The sequence below is a fragment of the Pseudopodoces humilis genome, chromosome 19 (assembly GCF_049639895.1).
Source record: "Pseudopodoces humilis isolate 2021_Gansu_Grassland_sample_001 chromosome 19, ASM4963989v1, whole genome shotgun sequence".
NCBI lineage: Eukaryota > Metazoa > Chordata > Aves > Passeriformes > Paridae > Pseudopodoces > Pseudopodoces humilis.
Window position 1 is genome coordinate 8,117,620 of NC_142218.1, and position 18,971 is coordinate 8,136,590.

The 18,971-nt window shown below is 41.5% G+C and overlaps 1 protein-coding gene across 5 annotated transcripts in view; it reads left to right on the forward strand.

Annotated features, from left to right (window-relative positions):
• RTEL1 (regulator of telomere elongation helicase 1) overlaps positions 1–18,971 on the forward strand; it is a 45,147-nt gene that overhangs the window by 23,428 nt on the left and 2,748 nt on the right. For 2 of the 5 annotated variants that reach the window (XM_014254051.2, XM_014254052.2), the window contains exons 24-35: positions 339–454; positions 1,303–1,426; positions 2,601–2,754; positions 4,400–4,554; positions 6,572–6,667; positions 7,798–8,005; positions 9,227–9,364; positions 10,042–10,158; positions 11,935–12,177; positions 13,624–13,794; positions 14,639–14,824; positions 15,335–15,438. In XM_014254051.2, coding sequence (XP_014109526.2) covers positions 339–454; positions 1,303–1,426; positions 2,601–2,754; positions 4,400–4,554; positions 6,572–6,667; positions 7,798–8,005; positions 9,227–9,364; positions 10,042–10,158; positions 11,935–12,177; positions 13,624–13,794; positions 14,639–14,824; positions 15,335–15,438 — 1,812 coding nt within the window. Of the gene's footprint in view, positions 1–338; positions 455–1,302; positions 1,427–2,600; positions 2,755–4,399; positions 4,555–6,571; positions 6,668–7,797; positions 8,006–9,226; positions 9,365–10,041; positions 10,159–11,934; positions 12,178–12,713; positions 13,795–14,638; positions 14,825–15,334; positions 15,439–18,971 lie in introns of those variants that run through there. The other 3 variants (XM_088064425.1, XM_005524757.3, XM_014254054.2) reach the window with 3 other exon arrangements.

Genomic DNA, 18,971 nt, shown 5'->3' on the forward strand with positions numbered 1-18,971 from the left:
TTGCTTGAGGCACAGGAATGAATGATCCACTTTAGTCTGTTCTGCAGGTCTTAAAGAATATGGTGAGTCTGTTGTGAAGGCTCTGAGTGTATCTTGTAGGAAATAGCCTCTCCAGCTGGACATCACTACTTGAGTGTTCTGTAAATCAGGTGTGACTTTTGAATCCACCTGTGTTTGGTTTTCCTCAGCTCTTTGAGATTTGTCACTACATCTGGGTGATACTATCAAACATCTGTTCTGTACTTCTTATTTCTTTAGGAAAAAAATAGTGACTGTATGGCACAGAGAACAGATTTTACCTGGTAAATAATGTTAATTCTTCCTCCTACCTCTTGCAGTATCTGTCTGGGCGTGAGTGGTACAGTCAGCAGGCGTCCCGGGCTGTCAATCAGGCCATCGGCCGGGTCATCAGGCACCGCCAGGACTACGGAGCCATCTTCCTGTGTGACCACAGGTACACCCTGGCTCCCTGAATCCCACAATATTTTGGGTTGGATGGAACCTTAAAGCTCATCTCATTCCAACCCCCTGCCAAGGGCAGACACATCTTCCACCAGACCAGGTTGCCCCAAGGCCCATCCAACCTGGCCTTGAGCACTTTCAGGGATGGGATGTCAAAAACATCAACAGCTTTATATCCCAACATAGGCATTGGTGTTTTGAATATAAATGTGCTGATGCTGCTGTTTGGAAAAGGCTGCAGTTCATAATAATAAAATTAATTCATATAACAGGTTATATAAATACTGCACTACTTTGGGAAAGTAACTGGATTGTTATATTCTGCTCCCAGCTATGTGGTCTTGGAGCTGCAGAAAGAGGTTAATGATTTTAATGGAAAATAAACCAATTTTTGGAATTCATGTTTGTAATGTCACAGGAAGTTATGTGACAAAAACTTATCGTCTTGCATTTTCTCCATCTTTCATTTGAGATGGCAGTCAGCAGCACTGCAGTGTTTAGAGAGAAAAAGAATGGAAATGAGGACAGATTATATTACTGAAACAATGCTATTTATAGTCATAGCCTATATTAACATTATACTGCATTATTATCCATTTCTGTAATGCTGATTAGTATAATATGTATATTATAGGCAACAGGAGTTTAATTGATAGTACATGGAATCAGCAAAGCTCTTTTCTCCTGAGTGAAAGCATCACCCCATTATATTTACTGCACTCTTATGTCTTTATTTATGTTGCTGCTTCTCTCTTGTCCTTTTGGATAGTGACCTGGGGTTTGTTTAATTAATTTAGCCCAACCTGGCAAATAATTCTCAAGTTTTCCCATCCTGCCCAGGTTCACAACTGGTGATGTTAGAGGCAAACTGCCTTCGTGGGTCCGTCCCTACGTGAACGTTTATGACAACTTTGGACACGCGGTCAGAAGTGTCTCCCTCTTCTTCCGTGTCGCTCAAGAAATTGTAAGTGTCTTTAAAAGAACCCCAAAAATAAACAACAACTTTGCTGAATAGTGTTGGAAACTGGGAATGCTAAGCTAGGTGAGAGATGTGAGAGAATCACAGATGGTCTCAAATTGGAGGGGATACATAAGGATCACTGAGTTCAGCTCTCTGCTCCTCACAAGCCTGCCCAACATGGAGTCACTTGTCACTTCTGAACACTGGAAGATTTACTGGAAGGAGATATGCCTCATCTTTCCCCATGAGTGATCTGGGACAGGATGTTGTTCTTATGATGGGTAACTCATTAGGTTAGATCACAACAAAAACTTCCTCTTCCAGTTCCTCCTAAATAAACTTGTATTTATTGGCTAGTATGCAAATCCTGGAACAGATATTGGCATCCAGAAGCTTTCTGTCTCGGGGAGAGGTTATATGTATGAGAGGATCATACCCTAAAATTTAAATTGTAGCTGACTAGTGAGAGTAATACAAACCATCAGTTCTTATTGCAGTTCATTACTGGATCATCTTTACTAAAACAGGTTCTCTATTAGCATTAGGAAGCTGATGTTGCCTGTAATAGTTCCTTAATTTAAAAAGTAATATTGTAAAAAGGCTTCCTAATTCACTGGAGAAAGTCATAGCAAGAAATGGGCTGGAAGCCAGAATGGCTCCCAAAATGGAGGTTAAGATTAAAACAAGCATTTAAAATTTCTTGTACAGACTTGGACAACTTTCTGGAAGATGCTTTAGCCAAATACAAGTTGTTCAGACTAATTAGTTACAGATGGATGATGCTGCAGGACTTGATGATCTTTTCTGATCATGAGTGAGAGTTTCATGGTAAATCAAAACCACAACCTGATGTGCTTTGTCAGAAGGAGCTGTTCCTGCAGGAATAGCATTAGGAAGTGATTGTTCTTTAGCAGGTCATGATCCTTGTTCTGGTAGCAGGTCACTTAGAGTTAAGCCTGCTTACTGCACTTCAGCTGTGTCACTTGGGAGCTGTTTGATCCTTTTTTCAAAAGCCCATAAACCCAGAGTGTGTAACAGCCTTGCTACCAAGGGTTATTTGAGGAAAAGGAGATTGGATTGCTGTCTTTGGATTGTTGATTGTTGTTGAGATTTTTGGTCACAGATGGAGTGGAAAAGTGGCCTTTGCATATTGTAACACCTTGTAAACTGCTTGCAGATGCCCCCACCCCTGCCTCAGTGCCCTCCTGGACGTACTGGTTCCCTAAGTGAAAGCAGTGCAGCACCATCTACTTCATCTGAGCAGATCCTCTCCCTGCAAAAAGCTAAAAACTTGGATGACCATGTTCCAAGTTTGAAGAGGAAAAGGAAAGGTAATGTTTGGGTCCTCACAGATACACTTTTTTGTTTTAAGCTGAACCACAAACAGGAGGAGTCAAGAGCCTAGAAACTGAAATGAGAGAGAAAGCAAGGAGAGCTCAAAGATGTGTAAAAGTCTGGTCAGAAGGGACATAGTTAAGCATTAGAAAATGGGGGGAAACTGTTGTAATTGCAGAGAAAAGTGGCAGATGGGGCCAGCAAAAGTGTCCCACAGAACAGGAGGAGTTCTTTGTGGAGTATCACAGATAGTTTGGAAAATAAGAACTGGAAGTCTCTTTCTGCCTTGTGCTGGCTTCCATATGTCCTCTTTCCATCCTGTTGTGTAGATGACTCTTACTCAGTCATCTGTCTAAGAAAACAGAAAGGATATGGGAAGAAAACAGTATTTAAAATGTTGTGGGTAGCTAATGCCAAAGCATTTCTCATGTCAGATATTCTTTCAGCACTGTAGACTGCTTGCTGGTTTGGAACAGAACAGTAAAGTTTGTTTAAAGCTGTGGTTCCTAATCAGTTATGGGTGAGGGTGAGATGTTTAAGCCAGCTGTTACCTTTATGCAGCCCTGCCTATCGGTAACAGCCAGTGTGATTGCTGGTTGTTGTTAAAAGGCACCACTTTGGCCACCACTGTTTTCCCCCCTCTCACTTTCCAACTGTGCACCTTTTGCTCCTTCCTTTGAGTCTATCTTCTGTGCAGTTGCAGAGTGAGCAGCTGAGCTTTGCTGAACCAGTTGATCTACCTCTCATGCACTTGACTGGTAGATCCATCTCAAAGGATGGGCTGGAATGTGTGCCTGGAAGTGAAGAAGCTGCATTTCCTGTTTAATAAAGATTTTCATTGAATAGGCTGTAACATCAATTTCCCCTGTAGTCACAGTGATCATAATATATTCCCATTCTTCTCAAAATAGTGACTTTCCTTAGAAAATGACTGTTGGAGTAATTTCACAAAGTAGTGGAAATTCATTTTAATGTAATGCCTTTACAAAAATATCAAGCTGATACTAATTTAACCCTATTTACTGAGCAAAATTCTTATGTTTGAAACATGGATTCTGATTAGTGAGAATATGTAATTTGGGACCTTGGTGACTTAATGAGTATTGATACTGTAAGAACTGTAGACATTAAAAAAACTTGCTCTGTTTAAAAATAATAAATCATGTTTTGTACCAAAATCTCTAAAAACTCTGGAACAGAGTTCTGGGAAAGTCCATAAATCTAAAATAATTGAACAGAGACAGCTGCTGCAGTAATACTCTTTCCCATTGATCCTAAGCCATTTTGGGTTTAAATGTCACCCTCACTTAAGGAAAAGTTTGAAAGCAATCTGCCAGGTTGTGGTAACAAAAGCTTGAGTAATTTTGGAAGTGATGTATAAAAGCAGTCCTCTTCTTAAATTAATTAATTATTAATTAAAATATTAAACATTAATTAAATTAATTAAATTTTAATTAATTTAAAACTAATTAATTAATTAAAAGTAATGCACTTTTGCAAGAGGTGGAAGATTGTATAATTCACCAACACATATTTATGGATTGCTTTGTAAGATGGGGAGCTATCCCTAAATTAAAAAAAAAAAATGCAGGAGAGAATGTGGTATGTTAATTTGTCTCCTGTGTTGTGCTGTGATGGCAGTAAATGGAGATGGAGCACCCAGCCTATGTGTGGAATATGAACAAGAATTTGTCTCACCCCGAAGAAAATGTGTTGGGCTCTTGGATGCCTTGGAGCGCAGTGAGAAGAGCAGTGAGGATGCAGAGGAGGAAACTGATTTGCCAGGAGAGGAAAAGGTAATGGCAAAATACTTCCTTGTAAGTAAAAATTGCAGGCTCTGAAGCCAAATGGTTTTGGCATCAAGAGAATCAGCTCAACCCTCTTTCAAGAAAAGCTCACTGTAATCAGCACTAACTGCAAGCTCTCATAATTAAATTAATCAAAGGCTTTCCTTGCCACTTTCAGGTAGGTGATCAGCAGGTAGGTGCTTGTTCTGTGCTCTAAGGCTGCTAACCAGGACTCCTGGAAGTTAACCACGCTTTCTGAGGAGCAAGGAGCTCTCAGAGAAAAGAGGTTTGTAAATACACAATTTGTCCTGGGTGTGGAGTCTGTGTCAACACTTGGTATGAGACCAGATATTGAATTCAAAAAAGATTGGGAAGGGGTTTATGGATTAGAAATTGCATTTTCAGATGAAAATCTCTGATTTGCCCCAGAGAAAGAATGTTGCTGACTTGTGGAATATTTTATCTGAATCAAAAATCCACTATCACATTAAGATCAACAAAGCTGCTTCTGTGCTGTGAATTTTCTTTCCTCTTGGTTTGGAATTTTTGATACTTCAGTGATTGATTTGGCTGTGTTCTTGCTTTCCCAAAAACTCTGTTTGCAGTAGTTGGAGGGGTTGGCTCCCATACCTGCTGGAGTATTTTACTGCTGGCTTGCAGACCCATCCATGGACTAAAGCAATGCCTATTGCAGCATTCTTAAGTACTTTCCTTAGGGGAACAAAGCCTGGGGTAAAATGTGTAAATGTAGGAGTATCTGGGGAATATCTGGGTAGGCCCAAGGACATGAATGGAGACACATACAAAACAGAGGGAATGTACAAAGGGTAGCAGATATTTAACTTGTGTGCAGCCAAGTGGGAAATGGGCTCTGTTGGGTGGCCATGACAGACACCAAAACATATTCTTTGGAAAGCCTGGCACATTTCCAGGGACTTGGTAACTCAGCTACAGAATATTCCTAACACAGCTGCAGTGCTTTTGGCAGAGCTCAGCATTTCCTGGAGTCAAGTAACCTGATAGACCCAATAGCTTGGCAGTTGCTCAGGTCCACTTCCTGTTTGTGTGTTTGGTTTTGCTGCTTGTCTGAGGCTTGTGGAGAGCTCTGAGGTCACCCTGTGCTGCTCCCAAATTGGAGCACTGGTGAGTGTAGTCCTGAGACAGGCAGTGGCTCTCAGGCAGCCAACTTTCACTCTGAGTCCAGCACTGAGCACTGGATTTGGACTGAGGATGGGATTGGTGTCATTTCCTGTCTTCACCATCCAGCATAGTGTCTGTGTTATAATTTTTCCTTTTATCAAAGTTAATCTGTACTCTTGTTCCCTAAATAACGAAAGTTTAGCTGCTCTTAGTCTGAAAGAATTTGCTTTGTCACATCAAAAATTCACAATAGAAGTAATAATTTCTCAATCCATTTAAATAATAGTAGTTCCTCATAATCAGATTTCCTTGTGAGTTACACCTCATGGAAACTTTAGCAAGCTTTATTTCTGCTGAATCATGCTTTTCAAGGTGCTGCCTTTACATAGCACAGGACTAAGAAGATGGTTTTGATCATTTTTCTGACTTACTGCATGTATCATAAGTATTTGACTTGCTGCTTGTATTCCAATTCTTCATTCCCTTACATACCTTCATGCCCTTACAACTCCCTTACAGGAGCTGCAGGCAGGAATGTGAAGGGGAGTGTGAACCACCAGTTACACACTGGTCTGTGTGCACTCTCAGGCTGCCCTAGAGCAGTCTGCTGTGAGTCCAGCTTTGCTTAGTCAGGAATTTGCACCCTCAGGACCAACTTTGTCTTTAATTTCTTCTGGTTTCTGTGTGAGTTATCAGTAAATTTCTACCCTCTAGAAACCAGGTATGTGTCCAGGCTCTGTCACAATAATTTAGGTTGACTTGTTTCACTTTCTTGAATGGTGTCACAAACTGGGTTACCAAGTTTTACTGCTAGAAATACTTAAATTAAATGGGCAATAACTCTGAGAAGCACTTTTTGTACCTTACTTTCTTTTCATCTTCACAGGCACATCGTCTGTCCACACTTTCCCTTCAGTATGAGAAGAGATTAACAGATGAGCAGAAAGGAGGAAGAAAGAAAATAAAGCTAGTCAGCAATACAGTATGTGTTTCCTTGTGTCTGTGCCACCCCTTTGTAGATTGCTTTAATTTGAATTGGAAATTTCCATGCAGACAGGTGACTGATGCCAGAACAAGTGTGGTTCTTTCCTCCAAATTGTAAATATTCATTAGTGCACATCTGAAATCTATTTGTCATGCTCTTTCCCAAATCCAGACATCCCAGAGCAAATCAAACACAGGTCCAAGTAGGGGTGGTAGATGAAAAAGAATTGTTTTCTGACACTGATTGCTTTGTGAACAATTTGACTGGGGTGGTTTCATTCTTTTCATTTAAAATGGTATAGTTTGCTTGGCAGGGACTTAAAATGATCAGCAAGTCCAGCTGCTCTGGTAGAGCCTCAAATGGTTGAACTGACCAGTTTGGGGTAAGGGATCACATCCTACTTCCCTGAGGTGGGTCATGGTTGTGTGTTAGCTCTACAGCTGTGCATTATTGTTTTGCCCTGTCTCCAAACCCAGTTAACTCATAATGCAGCTAATTGCTTAAGTCGCAATAAATTCAGGAGAATTCCCTGGGTGATGTGAGTGCCAGTAGTTGTCCAAGGTGCTGTCCTAACTGGATGTTCCCTGTCTGTCAATCTGCCAAGCACCTGGCAAATAAAACTGATGCTGAAGCTGATAGTATCCGAGAGAAGGAAGAGAACAGGTTCACACAGAAGGTTGTGTTTGCAGTTTGTTGCTATCTGACGTCACGATGAGTCAGCTCAACCCCCCAGTTTTGGAATAAATGTCATTTTATTAACCTCCTAAGAATAGAATTGTGCAATGATACTTGGCTGCCTTCTCTAAGAATTTTTCCTGAAGCTGTCTGTTTTGTCAGGGGGGAAGTTGAATAATGTGTGGATTACATGGGTGAGTGCCATAACTACAGTCTATTAGGTGAAAACATTTGTGGTTTAGTGGTGATCACGGTGGTGCTGCTGGGTGGGCCATTGGACAGCATGACCTTAGAGGCCTTTTCCAACCTCAGCGATTCTATGATTGTTTTCATTATCCTGTGTGCCGTAGGAATTGTAAACATATTGCTTCCACCTGAAACTAACTCCAGGAACTCAAAATAGTAACTCCTCAAGTGCTGCTTTTTACTGAGGAGCCTTTCCTGCCTTGCAGCAGGAGCGGAGAGCGGAGCAGGTGGAGCCCAAGAAGGTGCGGGCGACGTTTTACATCGCCACGGTGAAGGACACCCTGAGCCAGCAGAACTACGAGCTCTTCTCCAAGGCTCTGCAGCAGTACAAGAAGACAGATGACTTCCACACCATGCTGTCCCAAATGAGCTCCCTCTTCATAGAGGATGAAAAAAAGCACGTCTTGCTGCGAGGTACATTCAAAGGATTTGTATATTTAGTGTATTTGTAGAAGTGACTTTTGTCTTTTAAACAGGCTTGGGTACTTCAGAAGTGTTTTAGATATGAAGCTCGATTAGGATGATTCATTACTTTATATCCCCAGAAAACAAAGAATCTCATAAATCTAATTATGTGTTAGGTCACATCTTGACTTGAAGAAAACCATATTCCATGGAAGTTTCTGTTATTTTAAACTTTGTCTAAAAGTACAGTGACCTATTCCTGGTAATTTAGCAGATGTAGAATGTGGTTGTGTGATTTGGAGAGATGCCTTTATAAGGGTTCAGTGCTAAAGTAGTAAAGAAATAGAATATACAGGGAAGTTTTCTGTTAAAATAATTGAGTATAAAACAAAGGATCTGGGCAAACATGGATAGTTACTACATTAGTTTGGTTTTTTTATTGCCTTTTCACAACTGTACTGACAGGAACTGAATTTCCACCAAGACTTCTTCTAGTTTAACAGTATTTTCTGAGTAATTTTTCATTTCCCTCTCAGCTTTGGAACAAATGGACTGATCTTTATGTGACTTTTTCATCAACTGAAATAATAAATGTGTAGTTATGTGTCTTGTAAATTGTTTCAGGGAAATTCTAAGGTTAGAGAATGGGAAGCTCAATCACTTGGTTTCCCAATTTGCTATGCTCTATATAAATAAGAAAATATTTGATGATCAAATCAAGGTCTAAATCTAGTTTTGAAAACTGTCAGGCAACTGGAACCTAAAGTTGATTTGATGTTTAGGGTTCTGGTTGGCCAACATTTTGTGGTAAGTAAGTAACATGAGGTGTAAAGTTTACAGTTTATCAGTTATTTAAAGTATCAGCCTAGCAGTTACTTGGATCTCATGGTTTATGGGACACCTCAAGGCCTGTTTCACTGAATTACTTTATATTTACAGTGAAAAAGATGAGTTTTTACCCACTAGTGATAATATGCTCAGTGTTTTCATGATAGCTGCCCTTTGTGTCATTTGTAAGTGTGCTTATTATATAAATATTAGATAAAAACATTTATATTTAAATTAGATTTAAATTTAAATTAGATTTTAAATTTAGATTTATTTAGTTGCACCTTTTTATCTAACCTTGAAATCCTGCTGCTGTAGGTTTTGGTAGCATTTATGGCCTGTTGTGGATTGATTCTTCTTTTCTTTCTTTTTTTCCCCCATTTTCCATCTCTCTGATGCAAGATTTTTACCAGTTTGTTCGACCCCAGCATAAAAAGCAGTTTGATGAAGCGTGCTGCAATCTGACTGGAGTGGGCTGTGGCTACAAACCTGAGCACAGCCTCCCTCGGGAGGAGAGGGAGATCCTGGCCAGGAGAATGGGTGAGGAGCTTGGTTCAGTTGTATCATTTGAAAGACAAATGTCCTTGTTCACCCAGTCATAGAGCAGGATGTGTCTGATGTGTAGCAATGCAAGGAAGTTCAAATTAACCAACACTGAGCTAAGTCTCTGCTCTCCTCTTGCCTTTCCTTGAGCTGTGCAGATGCCTGACCAATGGTGACTGCAGAGTTAATAATGATGTCATTTTGTTTTGAAAGATGATTTTACTGATCTGCTTAAAATATTTAGTCTGGGGAATTAAACAACCTTACGTGTGTCTTCTTTGCTGCCCACATAGTGCCACCAGAATTGTGAATAGAGGGTGATTGTTTTCTCACAGAGCTTGTGAAATCCTGGAGCAGTAAAGTTCTGAAAAAGTGGGATGTTAGCTCATCATCAGAGAAATAAATCTGTGTGGAATCTCAGACTGGTTTGGATTGAAAGGGACCTTAAAACTCATCCAGTTCCAACCCCCTGCCATGGGCAGGGACACATTCCACCATCCCAGGCTGCTCCAAACCCCGTCCAACCTGGCCTTGGACACTTCCAGGGATGGGGTAGCCACAGCTTCCCTGGGTTGCTCAGGTGTTTTCAGCATAGGATGGCATACTTTGAAATGCTTTATCCATGTTCATTTTTTCCCTAAATTCACTGTTAATGGACTGGTTTCACTTAACAGAAGAAAAGCAGAGCCAGCAGAAAAGTACATTCTCCAAGGCCTCGTGTGCTCAGCTGAACCCTGGGCTCCACCTGAACCAAGGAGGATCCCACTTGGCAACAGGACTGAATAGTGCAGGTACCCTCCGTGTTCAGTAAAAACCCAGTCTACTGTTTTATTTCATCACTGACTGGAAGTTCTCCTGGGGCAAACCAATGTTCTTTATGCTCACCTAGCACAGTGGCTCACTCTGTAGGTGGGAGGGATGGTAATTCAGAATCTTCAGCAAGGATTGTGCAAAACGAAACACGAAAGTCCATAAATTAAATCAAGGTGGATGTGGAAGAAACCAGCTGAAGCCAGACATTTGTACTAAAGATTGAGCTGGGAAAAGTGGGTGTTTGAGCACAGGTATGCTGGGCTTCCTGTTTGTCCAGAGTCTATGAAAGGGAGCCAGTTAAGGAGTGTGAGTTAAGATTACATCAGTGTGAATTCAGGTGTGAAGAAACTGTTTCATTTTGTTCTTGATCTAATGTGTACACTCCCTCTGTGGACAGCCTGTTTTTTCTGCAGAAACAGAGAATAGTAAATGTAATCTCTGTGTGCATCCCTCTAATCTTACTTTGTCCAGTATTTATCTTCAAACTCATGGGCTCATGTATTATTTAATTATGGGTTTTCCAGAGAACAGCTGGGAATTTTTTGTGTTTCTCACAAGGAAATGAGTAGGATCATCGGGCAGCTTAGAAATCTTTCTTTAGAGGACAAAGAATAGTCAAATATTAATCCTTTGTTTAAAAAAAACAAGCCAGTTTCCTGGAAGGCTTTAAATGCTTTTCATGTGTGAAGCCATATTGTTTCTTTTGATTTGTTTTCCCGTTTTCTTTTGTATTTTGAGAACAGTTGAACAAAGCAGAATCTTTAGTGATTATCTTGTCCTGAAACCATTAGAATGGTTTCACAGAAAGTTGTTTCCACTAAAAGTAATTGAGAAAATAATAGGAGTAAATGGATGTGTTATTTCTGTGCCTCACTCCTTAAGAAGAGAATACTTCTGTGGAAATATAAGAAAGCTCTAGGATATGCAATAAATACTGGTTATAAAATTCACACTCAAGTTTTTTCCCTTCCAGCAAATTGAATGAAGCCTATGTTTTGAAACCTAATTATCTTTATCATACAATAAAGGTTTTATAAAGATCCAGATACCAAAAGATATGGCAGTTTAATATAAATCAGTTTCTTACCATATCCTTCACCCATATTTGCGTGCCTGTGATATGCAAACCAGAACTTTTTTCTCTAAAACATACCAGAAATTAGAGAATTATATTGTAAATAAAGTTCACTTGGTATTTAGGAGGATGTTCCAAGCTGCTCCTACCTTTTGCAGACCTCCTACATTGCTCTTGTGCTCTCTTGAGTGTTGTTTTGAGTTAAATGGTATTTTTGGACATTGTTTTCCTGTTGGGAAAAACCTACCCCACCCCGTGTCTGCCCTTATTGCTAAGGGGTGAGAAATCTGCACTTTAAGATTGCTCATTTCAGGCCAGCAGAGTTGGTTAACCCGTGTGTTTAAGATGTTTTTACTCCTTCAGTGGATCACAAAACCTGATTTATTCCTGACCTCCATGCCCCTTTTCCTCATTCCCTAGTGACCTTCTGACACACTTCTCCATTTAAAATGATCAAGGAACTCCAGAAGATGCTAAAAGAATAATTTTGCTCCGTTGCTGTTTCCAGGAGCAGGTCTGGCCGTGCCACAGGGAGGTGCATGGCTGGGCAGTGGGGTTGGCTTCACCACTTCAAAGTAGTTCACGAATTCCCTTCAAATGGCATGAGAAGTGGATATGATGGAGTGACCTGTATGTCTCTGTTCCTCAAGCCCTGCTCACACAATTCTGTGTCTCTCAGGGCAGAATGCCAGTACAGCTCCAAGGAAAGAGGCTGAAAAGGCTCCAGGCTGCAGGAGAGAGCATCACCAGGCCCTCAGGACTGCCTATCTCAGTGATGTGCAGAGGGCTTTGGACAAAAGCAGCTACAGCCAGTTCTACGAGGCTCTGGTGGCTTACAAGAAGACGGATAATTACGATGCGATGGTGTCGGTGATAGCAGCCCTCACCACGGAGAGGCCACAGGACTTTCATCTCCTAGAAAGTAAGGGTGTTTTTTTTTAAAATCACCCTTGTTTATTTGAAAGGAAATTGTGGGTGCTGTGATCTCATGTGAGGTCTCACCTTTTGGTTTAGCTGCCCAGATCAATGGAGTGGCAGGAACAATGTGTCCAATGAATGACATTGAGAGAGCAAAAAATGTCAAGTTATAAAATGTTATCTCTGTTCAGGTAGAAATTATCCATTAAAAACATTACACAAGAGCTCAGTAATTCCAGTCCTAACCTTCACACCAGCTAACTTCAGTCAGATGCTTCCATGACTGTTTTTTCTCCTCAATTACTACAACTGCTCTTTAGAAAGGGCAGTGCTGACTATTGAACTAACCCAATTTTATTCCCATGACCAATGATTGCTATACTGGTGCTAAGTTCTTGGATCACTTCCAGGTTTCAGGATAAGCAGTCAGGCTTTTGATTTGCTATTCTTCTTCAGAGCTTCAGCTGAAAATATTTCTGGAACTATGTCATCATTTATTTTCTCAGAAGTGGTTTGTTTTGCCTTATTTTCCTTTCACAGGTTTAACAATGGAAGGATTTGGGGAGCTACAGGTTTTTAAAATTTGAAATTGGACTTAATTGTTTAAAAGAGGAAGAAGAGGCGTTATATGCTGATCCTGATTGCCTCAATGGTGGTATCTTGTGTGATGTGACTTCTCAGTTCCACCTTCTCCCATGTCTCTGGGGTAACTTCTGCTAGAAATTACGCATTCAGTGTGTGCTGGGAAATGCTGGTGAAATTTAGTTTGTTATCTTCAGCAGATAACAATAAATATTCCACTGGCCTTGAATAGATACCATAGTCTGCAAATTGTGAGACGATACCCTTTTTCTGTTGTGTTAACTGGTTAGATTAGTCTTGGCAAAGTGAAGAATGGGAGGAAAATGAGCTGAGTGACACCGTAAGTCATAACCTCCCACTGAACGCTCTTTCAGTAGACACTCACTGTCTCTACTCAGCAAATGTTTTGACCTCAGAGGACTTTGTGGTAGAATTGTCTGTGCTTGGCAGTAAGTCATAATCGGGTTTTTTCAGTTCTGTATGTGTGCTGTGAATCCTTGTTGACCAAACAGTAACGAGGAATTTCCTTCCTGAGAGTCTCTCTGGATCCTGTGTGTATACCTGATGTTTTCAGATCACTCATGGGGTGAAGTGCTGGGGCAGGTGTTCAGTCTGAGCTGTAGAGAGTAGAAGAATTTCAAGATAAATGGAGAGTATTTTCAGTACTAAATACTCATCTGCCTTCTGGCAAGGAAAACCCCATAATTATAAAAGTCACAAAAGCTGATTTTTGTGAAGCTGAAGGTACTCTGAGGAATCTGACTGATACTATTCAGCTTCCAAAGAATTTCTCCCCTCCAAAGCAAGGAGTCTTCCATGGTCAGTCATTGATTTTCCTGGGCATTTGACTGTATTTTCTTTTGGCCAGGGTTTTACATGTTCGTGCGTCCTCACCACAAAGACCAGTTCAGAGAGCTGTGTAAGGATTTGACTGGAATGGTCTGTGGTGATGGAGAGAGGCATCTGCAACAGTTGGAGCAAAGTGAGGGGAAAGCCCAGAGCTTGGAGAGATGCACAAAAGGAATCAGCCACGTACAAGGTAGGGAATGAACAGTTGTCAGAAGTTTAGAATCTTATTTATTATTATGATGGGTGGGACTCAACAGTCTTAGAATCACAGACTTGTTTGAGTTGGAAGAGACATTAAAGCTCATCCAGTTCCATCCCCTGCCATGGGCAGGGACACTTTCCACCATCCCAGGTTGCTCCAAGCCCTGTTCACCCTGGCCTTGGACACTTCCAGGGATGGGCCAGCCACAGCTTCCCTGGGAAACCTGTTCAAGGGCCTCACCACCCTCACAGGGGAGAATTTCTCCCTAATCTCTAATCTAAACCTGCTCTCCTTTAGTTTAAGGCCATTTGTCCTTGTCCTATCACTCCCCACCCCTGTGAAAAGTCCCTCCCCTGGGCTAGGGCCTCCCTGCCTGAGGCCTGTCAAGGAGAATCAAAGCCATTGGTTGTCTTTACATTAGGTTAAAAAAAAACACAAACAGGAGTAAGATAAAAGGTAACATGAGATGGGGAAGTAAGGAAGAAATTAGTTCTAGTTCTGCCATGTTTAAACTGAATGGTGAAGTGAGTTAAGGGTGAAGGCAGAATTTTTACATGGGATGGGAGCAGGAGTGGATCAAGACCCATTCTGTAGGAAGAATTTCTATAGAACTATTTCAATATGAAGGGTCTCTTTCAGTAATATTAATGTGTTAGTATCTACCAAAATCATCTGTTGCCAAGCAGTATGGCATAAAACCTATCCCTTCAAATTGGTCTTTCTCCTTATACAATGACAACTGAGTGAATTTACTGTTGGCTGTGTTTTGCAGAGTCTGTGTTTGTTCTGCATGGTACAGGTTTATACACTGGTTTTCTATTTTTCTCCCCAGGCACAGCCCCTTCTAAGAGTAGGGCACCAGAAAAAATTCAGAGTAAGATTTCCTCCTTCTGCTTTAGCCAGAAAAGTGAACTTGAGTTGCCAAGGACTGAAGCATCCAAAGAAACTAATAATGTGAGAGCACCCACAGACTCTGGAGTTGTGCCCATCTTTCCTCTAGAGATGGAACCAGAGCATGGTAGGTACAGGGGAGGTTTGGGATGTAATTTTCTAATACTTGGGAATAAAGATAAATTACAGAAATGAGTCTGAGACTGATGGTGTATGAAACCACTGGTTCCTGCCTGTATTTGCTCAGGTGCAGTGTGGTTGGTGTGGTTTGCTGAGTAGAATCTGTACTTTCTGTGCCTCATGTGCATGTGCTCTCAAAGTGCTTCATTGTCTTCATCACAATGCTGCAGTAGTTTCCTGAGAACTTTAGGGATTTTTTTCTTGACGACTTCCTTGTAAAGGAAGGATGTAACCCGAGTTCCTACTGGGATCTGAAGCACCAAGAGACTGTGAGGTGACTTGAAAGAAATAATGCGGCAGGGCACTGTTGAGGTAGTTCATTACACTCATTCTCATTGTTTTCTGGACTGCACTGGAAGTGTGGATACATGAGAATTTCACAGGTGATTGGAGGAATTTAGTCATTTCCTCCCTCTCTTTCTCTCTTCCCCTCTCCATACCCTCCCCTCTGTTCTAGGAAGATTCCACTGCTCTAACTGCAAATCCGAGGATGATGTGCCTTTTAAATGCCCATTATGTGACTTCACTTGCTGCAAAACGTGCTGGATGCAGTTCTTAAAGGTTCTCCTGTTTATTGGTTTGGTTTTTTTTCCAAAACTGCTGGGGAATTTCAGGAGAATGATGTGAACAAGCCTGGAATCAAAATTCTTGTGTTTCCAGAAAGAACACCCAAATGCCAATGAAAGATTTACCACTTGATCCATTGTTTCCCATGGTTTGCAATCTGATTGGAGGCAGATCTCGGCCCTAAGCTGGGCTTTTACACCTTTGTATCTTTCTGAGCTGCCTCCACGTGTTTTCTGGTCTAAAACTACATAAGCAACAAGCTGTGGGGTCAACTTGAAAAACCGTGTTGTTTTTTCAATATTTTAATCTTTATTTTAAATTATTTTACTTTCTCAGTTTCATAATTTTCGCCATCAAAATCCTACTGTAAAGCTCTGTCACAAGAACGAGTCAAACAAGGAACAGGCTGCCCAGGGAAGTGGTTGAATCACCATTCCTGGATGGATTTATGATGCGTAGATGTGGCACTTAAGGGCATAGTTGAGAGGTGGACTTGGCACTGCTGGGTCAACCATTAGACTCTGTGACCTTTAGGGTCTTTCCCAACCAAATGATTCTGTGAATCTGTGATTCTGAGTTCCTGCTCAAAGGTCTCCTCTGTCTGTCATCCTGTCTGTTGGTTTTCCCAGCTGAGTAAATTAGTGGCTGAAATTCTTCAGGTAAGAGGATGTAGCTGGTCCCAGGGTGCCTGTATTTAGGAGCATCATACCCAGCATTTGATTCAGCAGCCAGGTGTTAAAAGACTTTCAAAACCAGAATAATGCAAGAGTTGAGGGATTTCTAAACATTCATATGTGATGAGAAGGCTGCTGATCAATGGAGCTCAGGAATATCCAAAAACAGTACAGAAGGAAAAGAAACTTCTTCAGCTTGTCAATCTATAAGCAGGTACAAAATAGTGGGTTATTCCAAGTTCCAGGGAAAGGTCTTTTTCTCAGGAAGAAGACACTGAATTGTCAGCTAAGCACAGAAAACAGACATCCAAACAAAATATAATAGCCAAGACAAAGTTGGTCCAAGAGGAATATAGAATAAGCATAGGATCAGGGTGGTTTGGGTTGGAAGGGACCTTAGAGCTCATCTCATTCCAACCCCCTGCCATGGGCAGGGACACCTTCCACTATCCCAGACTGCTCCAAGCCCTGTCCAACCTGGCTTTGGACACTTCCAGGGATGGGGCAGCCACAGCTTCCCTGGAGAACCTGTGCCAGGGCCTCAGCATCTTCACAGGGAAGAACTTCTTCCCAATATCCCGTATCTGCTCTCCATTAAGGCTGCTCCCCCCTGTCCAGTCACTCCAGGCCCTTGTCCAAAGCTCCTCCCAGCCTGGCTCCAGAGCAGAGCTGCTTCAGCCCTATGATTAACCCAATAGTGTCCTCTGATTCATTCCATGATGTCCAGACTGGTGTCTCAGACACATCTCCTGGAATTCAGAATAGCTGTTCAACTGAATTTCCTTCTCGGTCTGTTCTGTTATATTTCTTTAAAAGTGTCAAAAATACTGGATTATAAAGAACATACATAAGAAAGTCAAAGAAAGGCATCTCATGTTTGCTGCAGATGGGACAGTCAAATTTCCTGTGGAATATGTAATTCTTGTGCTGAAGTGTAAAGGGGATGAAAATCAGACAGGCAGCATCCTCCACTGCAGAAAGGGCTCCAGCAAAGTTACAACAAGAATTTTACAAGCATGTGTTCATAATCTTTGCCATTTGAGACTTGAGTTGATTAAGGACTGAATGAGGTCCCTGGGGAGTTTTTTTGGTTAGGCAAGAATTTCAGCATTCCACAGTATGGTTATGTTATCTCAGCCAAAATACTGACCTTACAAAGGGGGAAAAATTCTCTTCTTTTACCAGTAAGATGAAACTTGTTATTTCATCAGTTGAAGAATCCACAAAATTAGAAATGTTGTATATTGAGCAATTGTACTGCCCTGTTCTGGTTTTTGTCTTGAAATTGGTCATTTTATGGTCTAGGTTTCTTCTTAATCCTCAAGTTAATGTGTGTTTTCATAGCTCATAGATAATGAACTTGGTCAGCCTAATTTTTTATTAATTTTTTATTAAACCTTTACCTAATTGTACGTTTCTCAGACCAGAGATTAAAATAGTCTGACCTGCCAGACTAGATTGTGTTTCAGGTTCAGGTACTTAAGAGTGTCCAGAGGAGGGGAAGGGCTGGATGCTGCTGGGAGGGGTGGCTGAGGACTCTGGGTTTGTCTGTTTCAGAGAAAGGAGGCTGAGGGGTGAGCTAGTGGATCTTTGCAGCTTCCTGAGGAGAGGACACAGGGAAGGGGCTGAGCTCTTCTTCCTGGATTTAATGTCAGGATTCATGGGAGCTGTCCAAAGCTTTGATCAGTGAGGTTCAGACTGGATATTAGGAGACATTTCTATACCAAGAGAGTGGTCAAACACTGGAAGAGGCTTCCTAGAGAGGCCCTAATGCTCTTTAATATTACAATGCTATGCACTTGGATTATAGGATCACTCTCTTCCACTTGGAAGTGTTCTTTCTCTTCTATTAGATATCCCATGCAAAACCATGTTTGAGGAAATGAGTCATGGGTCATTTGATTTCTAATGACTTCTATATTTTTTTACTTACCTGAATAATCTTACTTATGCCAGACATACCTGTGTAGTGATTAATGTTCTTGCTGTACAGGAGTGCTAAGTGGCTCATGATGTGATTCAGGTATTGCTTGGTTAAAGAAAACAATACAGACTCATAGAATCACTAGTGTTGGGAGACACCTTAAAGACCATCAACCCAGCAGCACCACTGTGTTCACCTCAGAACCACTGAGGTGCCACAGCCACATGTTTTTTGAGCACTCCCAGGGTTGGTGACTCCACCACTTCCCTGGGCAGCCTGTTCCAGTGCTTTGCTACCTTTCCCATGCAGAAATTCCTCCTATTGTCCACACTTCCCCTATCCCCTTGTAGTTTAGGATATGACTTGGGCTGATGCAGAGAGGCTTCTCCAGTGATGAGGCAGAGCTGTGCTGGTCATGCAGCTGGGAGGGAAGCACAGGATTACAAACAGGAAGATTATCCTGTGTTTCTCTGAAACCAACCCCAGAGAAGCCGTGTCCTACCACATCCATCCCCGTTCCCACTCATGCCTGGGGAGGTTGGACTGTCAGCCCTATCCATGTGTTTGCCACAGGGGCAGCTTCAGCAGCAGGAAATGAGCAACCATGTCCGAGCTCTGAACTCTCATCAGATGGGGTTGGGCTTTGTCACCTCTGACAGGGCTGCATATAAATCTCTTGTTTTTCTTTCCTAATAATTTACTCACTGTTTTTTCAGCTCAAAAGCCCTTTGGTGCGTATTGTCCCACCAAGGAAGTGACTCAGAGTGTCACTCACAGCGAGGAGTTTGCAAATCAAAATCTTGTTCTGTTTGTTATTGTAGTAAAAGAGTGGTGGGGAGAGGTGGTGAATAATTTTGGAAGCCTGTAAAAGCTTTTGGAGGAGCAGAGCAGACAGAATTCCCTGCAGGTAGAGGGGGATTAGGGGGATT